At 33.6% G+C, this 9,689-nt stretch overlaps 1 protein-coding gene across 4 annotated transcripts in view; it reads left to right on the top strand.

Annotated features, from left to right (window-relative positions):
• The first annotated feature begins 1,060 nt into the window (after window positions 1-1,060).
• LOC128158656 (uncharacterized) overlaps window positions 1,061-9,689 on the top strand; it is a 45,475-nt gene continuing 36,846 nt past the window's right edge. The window contains exons 1-3 of one of the 4 annotated variants that reach the window (XM_052821590.1): window positions 1,143-1,265; window positions 2,945-2,968; window positions 4,459-4,642. Coding sequence is in view for 2 of the 4 variants with exons in the window: in XM_052821588.1 (XP_052677548.1) it covers window positions 1,183-1,265; window positions 4,459-4,642 (267 nt within the window). In the remaining 2 variants the exon portion in view is untranslated. Of the gene's footprint in view, window positions 1,266-2,944; window positions 2,969-4,458; window positions 4,643-7,849; window positions 8,243-9,689 lie in introns of those variants that run through there. The other 3 variants (XM_052821588.1, XM_052821589.1, XM_052821591.1) reach the window with 3 other exon arrangements.

Raw genomic sequence — 9,689 nt, 5'->3', positions numbered from 1 at the left:
CCCCGATGCTACGTGCCTGCAATCGAATTAAAATCATAACTTCCAACAGCTCCCGGTAAAGTAGTGGATTATGTGTCCCACAAAATCTATAAAAAAAAAGTACCGGCGCCCCTCAGTATTTTAAAAGCGCTCTGAGTGCTTGAATTGATTGTGCATGTGCGACATATTTTAGGCGACATATTTCGCGACATATTTCACGCGACATATCCAAAACCGGGGAGCGGATGGAAGCTTTAAAATTATAATTAGATTGATTGATATATGTCATATAAATCTATACCATACATGACGACATTGATGTAATAACAAATTATATTAATTCTATACATGTCTTTAATCTTTACAATTTCTTTCGTTATTTGATTGATCATTTCTTTCTATTGATCAGTATTAAACTATTATATAATTTCAACCGTGTCATTTGGAATTTTTTCTTGCTGTGCCCATTTTGAGCAGTGGCCCAAAATTTGCGAAAGATAAAAAATCTTACTTAATTATTGCTAAATGCATACGTTATTTTCCACCACATTTACAAAAAAAATAATAGAAATAGAAAACTGAGTAAATAACAAAAAAATAAATACCACAAAAAAACTTGTTTAATAGTTGACCGTCATCGGAGACATCTGCCGTCATTTGATGTCAAAGAATGGCTAGAGTTATTTCTCTTTCGTCAAGATTAAAACATTTGATACATCTAAAAAAAATCTTTATCAAACTTATAAATGCATTCTTTTGAAAGTAGACGGTGATTAAGTACGATATTATACATATATCATAGTAACCTGGCTATTTCAACTGAAATGTTCGATCAGTTAATTTGATATATATACATGTACATGCATTGTAATAACTGAAATGTAAAAAAAAAACCTTATATCAGCAATATGAAAGGAATTTGCAGAAAAACGTAGTTATTGTATAAAGGCCTACAATGACAACGATGAAACCTCAAATCAAGCGCAAACTTCAAATGTATACATGATGTAAGTAATCGATCAAGTAAGCGCACCGAAATTTGGCGGGAATGTTTATTTCGGCAGTCACGTGAGAGGAAGTTACCATAGTTGAGCACGTGACAAACACTTTTCTTTGGCAAGGTGCCCCGGAGAAGACCTCCGTTTATCTATTTATCATGCTTCAAAGATAAAATGGTGTATAAACTATCAACATAAATTAAAAATGAAAACAGCCGACCACTTATCCAGCAGTCTACCAGCGGTTCTAAAGCAGTATGTTCCGGAGTACGAGCCCACTGTACCCGTGTAAGTTATGTCGTCGGTCGTGTTTACATTAGAGATCAATATCGATAAGGTTTTTATCGCTCATTTATGATATATTTCCTTCCTATTGATGATTTTGGTTTAAATATAAGAGGGCATTTAGATAGTATATCATACATGCACCATTTCATTGAGAAATTGCAGTGTTTTACGATTGATAGTACTTTCTGTACGTCGCCGTTCGAATTTCCTCATCTGTTTTCTGTCGATAATACGTTTGAAGTTAACATAGTTTATAGCCCTTTTGTCGAGGGCAATTTTCATTTGAAATACACAACAACTTTACACGTTCGATTAGTGTTCTATAGTCTTCAGCTTTCATCTTAGATAGGATATTATATTATATAAATTGGCCAAAGTTTGGACAATTTTTGTTTGAAACATTTATGAGACCTTTCTTTTTTCAAAATTTCACTGTTGATTTTTTTTTTGTATTGAAAAAGTCTGATTTTAACAACTCTATTTGTACTTTTTAAAGATAAAATTGACAATTGCTTTCTATAATAGTAAGGACAATTAATTCAAAACCTCATGGTATCTTAATTGTAATAAATTTCTTAAGCTTATTCTAATATTTTGTACTGTAAACGGGGAAATATTCACCCATGATTTATTCCCAACCCTTTCAATCTCGTTGTAAGTGGGCAAATTTAATATTGGGCAATACTGGGCAAACCCGAGACAATTTCTTACTGTGTTAATTAAAATTTTAAAGAATATCTATCCCACAGTTGTGTCTGGGTGAATTCAAGACAGGATGAAACCCTTTTCAGGTGTAGAAGGGAGAAGAAAATAATAAATGGGCCAAAAATAATCCTGTATACAGTATATTTACTAATTGATGAATTTTACAGTTGGATTTGAAAAATTTAGAGAGAAAGTAAAGTAAATTCTTTTTGGTTTTTTATCATGAAAGGACTAAATGCAGTTTTATGCAATTTTTGCCCCCCAAAATCAAAGTTTTAGAAAGAGCTTTAAAATAAGGTGAAAGATAGTTAAAATCATATTGGAAATAAAGGTGTAAAAGGTTATCACCACAGTGACGTCATAATGTAGAAATAACGTTATGAATATTGCATTATGTTGATAAATTGATGTTTTGTAGCAAAATATGGGTGTTTTCCGATGGTTATTCGACTTGGAAACATCGAGCGCAGGCTTACTCAAGTACCATTTTTTAGTATAATATGTATAACTATCTGAAGAAAAACATATGTTAAAATCGCACTTGAGCAGACCTGCGCTCTATACTTCCGAATGCAAAATATAGAGCAAAAATGAGAATATCTTCATTTGTTCGCAAATTTGCGGGAATTAGGTCATTAAGGTGACGTCATAGATAAACAGGGAGTGAGCAATGATGACTAAAATCATTATTAAAGTTATAGGCATCCTCTCTACAATGATTTGTGAAGATTTCATTTTTATACGATACTATTTAAAAATTGGCTGAAATCGGGGGCAGATATTTGACCATACCGCACATAGTCCTTTTTAATTAAAATGCATGGTTCTCGAAAATAATACAATCAATTCTAAGGACAGACTACCAATTTTGTATCATACAATTTCACTTACATACATTAAAAATTCATAAATTATATACCTTTAACATATGTTTAAGCTTAGGGACTCTGACTCAAAAAACCATTGTTTTACAGGTCCTTGTAGTACAAAGATGTCAGGTATTTCATCATTTGACAATGTGAATGCTTTTGTTGATTTGAGAACATGTTGATTAATTTTGAAAAACATAACATTTTGGTAATGTTATTATTAACCATACTGACCAATTAACAGTGTTTATTTCACCCCCTGATTGTGTTATTTTGTATGTTGGTTTTGTTCAGAAGAAATGCATGAATTGGACCATTGACTGTTGATATGGCCAAAATAAAATTATTGAATGTTTGGAATTGCCTCCCCTCTGATACAATATTATTAGCAAAAAACAAAGAAATTTTGATAATGGAGAATTCTATTTTATTTACCAATTTTTAATTAGTTAAACTCCAAGTTTGAAAATAAAAATCCCTTCCTCCTGGGTCTAGAAAACTCCAGATGGCAATTTCAAACAAACATTTTTTTAAGGATGGCCTAATCAGCTGTTTCTGAAAAAAACAAAAACAGAACAAACATGGCTACTTAACCTCAGCACAAAAAATTTGACTGAATATGTACATCAATAAAAGCATGCTGATTTCTTACACACCCAAGGCATTGAAGTATAGATTCTTTTTTTTTCTGAAAATTCTAATTATATTGAATTGTCAGCTTTGGGGTTATAGAATGGATGTGTTCTCTTTTGAATAGGGAGGCAACATCTTTGCAAGATACTATACTGTCATAATATGAATTACATGTAAAGGATTTAATCAAGATTTATTTATTTGTAGTTTTATTTAGCACATGCTATTGATTATACATTGTATAAAGCTTTAAAAAAAATCAAATGGCTTCAAAGTGTATTTTTTAAATTTTATTTGAAATGTAAAAGAATCTTTCAAACCTATGGGTTAATTAAGGAATGGGGGAGGGATATGTCAAGAGGGCTAGTAAGAGTACCTTCTTAATGGAGTTATAGGGTGTTAGGTCTCTGAAGGTTACTCAGCAGTTGACCTAGAAAGAAATGGTTGCAGTGGAACAATTATGAAGCCACGGTGTACAATAAATTACAATGAAATATTCATGTCTTGACACCATTCGGAGTATCTTTCCCTCCATTATTGATGATCTTGTCAACTTGTACCTGGATGTTGGTAATTGCATTCAAATGCTGCTTCTTCTGTCAATGTATTTGTTTAACTTACAAATTTAGTGCATTCACTCAGAATCCATAGAGCATTTCAACATGTTCAAGTTTCTTTTTTGTTTGGTTTTTCATTAATTCAAATTATAGATCAGGGGCATAGATCTGCATGAGTAAGCCTTAAAATTGATAACATCTGTCTTTGAAAATTACACGAAAAGCAACATTAATCTGATAGTTATTCAAAGTGTTTAAGAAAGGAAATAAGTCAAAGTTCTATTTAATTTTTTTTTCCATAGAATGTGGTTAATATGATAGTAGTAATTACATATATATGAGTGTACATATATTTGGAACCTCATGCAAAAGTTTGTGAAATATCATTTCATTGCACATTTTCTACATTTTCACCATTGCCATTTGCAGAAAAGTGCAGGACTCTCTGTCCCCACGGAACACTTCATCCCAAAAGTCCAGCAGGAGCAGCAGATCTCCGGGAAGGAAGGCCAGCTCCGCCCGCAACAGCAGCCGGAACGAGGACAACCTGCTCCTAGGATCCGAGTCTTCAGACAATGGGCAGAACAAGAGGAGACAATCCAGTGAGGCAGAGGTAAAGGATCTTGACAGAGTTATTGCCCCTGATCATTTACAGAAGCCAATGATATACATGCATATGTATATAGATTTGAAACAAATTTGGTACAAAAGATGTAGTCATGAAACAAAGCAGAATTTTGAAGCCTTAGTTATTAGTGATGCAGCATCTCAATTATTCTTAGTTCTACTTAATATCTAGGGTTTGCGAATAAAACTAAGTCCCTTTGCCGAGTCTGCCCTAATTTATGCCTTCTATTTCTTTGGTGGAAAGTAGCGTCTGTTTAAATTCTAAATCTGCAAAATATCAAAAATGCATAGCAAAATGTCTTGCATTTTAAGCTTATGAATATAAAAATCTACACAAATTCAATTCCTGCCAAATATGTTGCTAAATGCAATGTTAAAACAGTATTTGTAATAAAATTTGGATAGCATATATTTAATTGCAGAATTTCTCTTCATCAGACATCTCAACCAACTATATATACAGGTTTTTTCAAATTCTCAAATGGCTTACATAGAGATGTTCATACAAAGGGCTGCAGAAATGATGTGTCCGTAAACAAATAGTTTAATTGTATAGTGAGAGTTACAGTCACCTTCAATTCTGATGACTATTTATAGTCTAACAGCTCCTTTTTTAACCCCACCCCCCTCCTTTTCCCCCATTTTCTCTCATCTCTGCATTTCTATTGATCAGGTACATTTGTACATTTGTTATAGAGAGACAGAATGGGGGAAATTGATTCTACACTGGATAATGAATTAACTATTTGTTCAGGGAATTTCCAAATGCTTGGGTGATTTGTAGTACTGTGGTAGGTGGGAAATTGAATTAGGGGAGCCCTGCTCGGTTTGGTTTCCCGGTTTGGGTTGCCGTATTGCTGGGGTTTGTTGCTCCAGGGGCCTCCGTAATCAACACAATAAGTTTATTATAAATTCCATAGGTGCATTTTGTCATATAAATATTTCTATCAACGTCAATGTTTGGTGCAGGGAAAATCTTTGCGTTATAAACTCTGCTTTGTTTTTTTTGTTTCACTGAGATCTGCCGGCCATGTTGGGCCGCCTTCAAACATCTAATTTTGGGTCAAATATTGACATTTTATCAGCAAGCTAATGCAATTTACACACAATTTGTGTAATTAAAGTCTGTTTGTTTTTCAGAACAACTAACTCTCTCAAGTAAATTGATTTATTCTTCTAAAAGTAAAGGTTATTGTAACAGAGGTTGATGCAAGGTATACACCTATTTCATGTTATTATTGTAATATACCATACTGATAATTTAGATAAAAATAGATTTTATAAAGACAGCACTCTCTTTTAGTTTCAATGAGAAAAATAAGACATTTATTCTTTTCTTTTTTTTATATTTTCTTAGTTGTCATATTTCATAGTAAATTTTGTGTTTAAATTTGTGTTCTATATTGACCTGTACCTAAAGCAAAATACTTTTTATTGGTACATGACTTATTCCCCTTTGGCAGAAATGGATTTCTGTAAAAAATCTTCAGTTCTTCTTTAATTTTATTTGCCCTTTTATTTTTATTCGACCTTTCATTTCTAGATTTTCATCTTCACTTTTTGATGGTTTTTTTTTTTTTGGCTACAAATTTAATATATATGGTATTGTAAATTATTTCTTTTTCCAAAATTGCCATCTGCATTCAGTAAAAAACAATAATAAACTATTTTTGGAAATGAAACACCTCTTACAGGGTTTTTTCAAAGGAGAGATTTATTTGTTTTATGAAAAAATATGATTTCATTTGAGCATTCACATGGAAAAAATAAGGTTTATATTGTGAATATTCATGTAGTTAATCTTCTACTGGGGGTGAAGAAATAGCATTATGATATTAAAATGACGGAAAAGTAGATAGAAAAACACCGAGTTAAAAACATGTCTAAACAGCTTGTCCTGCAGCCAAATAATTGATTGTCCCACTGAAACATGAGTATACTCCTTTTTTTTTTTAACTATACGCTTCTTCGATTTAGCTTGGGTTCCTCTCTTCTTCCTCCCTTCTCCTCTCCCTGAATCTTGCGTCAGTGGCTGAATTGTTATCAAACTTTACGGAGTGTGTATGAATATTGTGTCAAGTCACCGGTCGGTATTGATATCCATTTCAGCGGTGTTTAATAGTTTGTTTAGGTAATCGCGAAACAGTATCCGTTCAATAAGTCGTCGAAGCGGGACGGCTAGAAGTTGTGTTTGCTTAAAATGAGTTACCTTGTTGCCCTGGTAACCTTTTCATCAATAATTGAGCCAAATCAAGCTTGTACAAGTTTCGGGGGGCTTTGTTTAGATAATAGATTTTTTTTATTCTTTAAGCATTGAATGAGTTGCAATTATGACTGAATTTTGTGTGTTTGTGTAATGGTTTAAAGGTTTAAACTATTGGTAAGAATTGTGGAAGCTCATACAAAGGCTACCAAAATGGGGCCCGTAAAAGGAAAATGCAGAGAATATTTTTAATGAGGATCATTAAAGGGACATAAAAGTGGTACATACAATTTTACAATTTGATACTCGTACTAATTTTGCCAAAACATGTTTCATTTGGTTGTTCAAGTAGAAAATCCAATTTAGAAGATTAATGATATAAGATCTTTATATTTTCCAAATTAAAGAGTGTTTGATTATTGATTGAAAGATATATCTAGATGGATATATTTCAAAAGAAGAAAAAGAAAGGAAAATTGCCATTTAGGTTTGTAATTGAATTCATTGAACTGTAGTGTACAAATACCAGTAAGTAAATTTTCCAAGAACAAATTATATAGACATTGCGAATGGAGATGAGTTGAGGGCATGACAGGATGGGAAAAAAAGGCTTTTCATGCAAAAATGGGGACCAGTCATGAAATAAAATCATGCCAGCTGACGTTTATTCGGTAGATGTATTGGTCTATCTCCTTTTTTCACCGCTCGGTCCACTTTGAAGTCGGTGAAATTTGTCCGATCCCTGTAGAATGCCGCAATGAAACATTCATAATTAGTGGTCCCAGTGGTGTCAGAGATGGTGGAGGATGCTGAAACATTGATATATCTGGTTCCCCCGAGTAGGTATATTTCCCCCACCTCTCTCTCTCTCGCTCTCTCTCTCTCTCAATGGAGGGCCGTATAAAGTCTACTTCTATTGTTTCTGCAGCGGGAAGATCAACAGCTGTGGGGTATATGTGCTGTTGTAAGTGTGCGTGTGTACACAGAAATTGCTGCGCGGTATACAGAGGCCTCATCCTGGTCAATAATTCAGTTTACTGCATGTACGGGAATTCCTCTCATTTTTGTTGCCGACAAACTTCACGATATTTTTTAGGGACCGATACCCAGCTTCAGTTAAAGAGAAAGAGGAATCGAATGGTGACAGTTCGGTCGGGTAATTTTTTTTTCCCCTCCTCCTCCAATGTGGGTGGATTGTAGGAAATTTGGAACTGAGTTATGCCTGATCGACTTTCAGATATGTTTTGCCGTTGCGCTACAGTGCCCCGGTTTTGAGAAGCAGTGAGGAGTAGGGTCTTTTAAATGAAGGGGTAATGGGAAAGGTCGTTAGTGCCACGAGTTCGTAGCTATTCACCCGTTCTAAACGCATGGTCACAGTCCTAGGTAAGTTGTCGTTTTTTTTGTTATAAATAGCTCATTATTATTTGGCGAGTCCAGAATTTGTAATTAGATGTTGCCACTGTTCTATCGGTCAGTCACTTCTCTAAGGTTTGATATTCAATCCTGGGTATGGAGTTTCGTCTTCATGAACAGAAGGGCTTTATTCTGATATGTAATAAGAAAAATCATATAGATCTAATATTGGGTGTTTAATGATAGTAAAAAGGCTAAGCAACAAGTCCTTTGTTCCATATACTATATATTTATAAGGAGATGTACTGAAGTGTAGTAATTTTTTTGTACCTTTGATTACTGGGATGTATGGTATATGCATGTGCTAGCTTAAAGTGTTGCAATATTAACATAAAGTCATTGCATTTACTATTTTAACGACAGAATTCATTTATTGTCAATGATTTACTGGATTCTGCTTGTTTTAGAAAAAAAAGGAGAAAATTAATTTTTTAATTCAGAGACTAACAGAATAATTGTTTTCTTGTTATTTTCATTATTTTGTGTGGTTGAAGACAAATGCAGCATTATTTTGAATCATTGAAGATGTATGTATGTGTTTTAATAAGGCCGGGCCAGTTCTCGAGGTATTCATTGTTAGCAAGACTTGATAGGACGCATGTATAGGGATTGTGGTTGGAATATCCTGAACCTCAATCATTCCATGACGGAGATTGGGTTTTAGTAGACTGAGTATAATTATAATTACAGTAGCATCTCTTTAATCTCAGGTTTAATATACGGATAAATGTCCACCTGTATGCTGACTGACCAATCGTTTGTCTTCGTGATTTTTTTTTCAGAAGACCAAAATCTTTAGCATGTTTAGTAATAATTAAAATGTTTTTACATTATATTATGAGAACAAAATTATATCGGGCCATGGCATGCATGATATAAATCTATTGTAAAATATGTGACTATATGTGAACGGAGATGATCAGATCAAAAGTATCTAAATGCCAGATCAGTTGTTTTATCTCAACATTGTCGCCCATATTTGATACAAGGGATTTTATCATATTGCTTGTAGGTAAATGAACTACTCTGATCACTGCTCTGAAAATTGTCAAGAGAGAAGTTGTTAGATTTTGCTGTTTGTTCATAAGTTTGTTTTGAACTGCACTGTTAGCAATTAGTGTTCTCCGATTTGTTCCTGTGTTAACCTGGTTCATAATTTCCTGCATCAACATGATCAAGCTCCCTGTCGGATCTTGAGTAAAACTAGTTCTCTTCTTTTTTTTCTATGGTAATTGGTTTAGTTTTATGATGTGAATTTCTGCCACCAAACAGTTTCTGAACCAAGGCTTGCACAGTCCTATTATGTATTGCCCTGCAAACTTTTCCAAGATGCATGCAGTTTCTGCACTAGGTCATCTAAATAAATTAAATTTAATTTCTAATATCACGTACCCTGCAAGTTTTTTCTTCCAAAATC

Source organism: Crassostrea angulata, chromosome 8, assembly GCF_025612915.1.
Source record: "Crassostrea angulata isolate pt1a10 chromosome 8, ASM2561291v2, whole genome shotgun sequence".
Lineage (NCBI taxonomy): Eukaryota > Metazoa > Mollusca > Bivalvia > Ostreida > Ostreidae > Magallana > Magallana angulata.
Note: the sequence above shows the minus strand (reverse complement) of the source record. Positions and strands in the feature narration are given on the sequence as shown.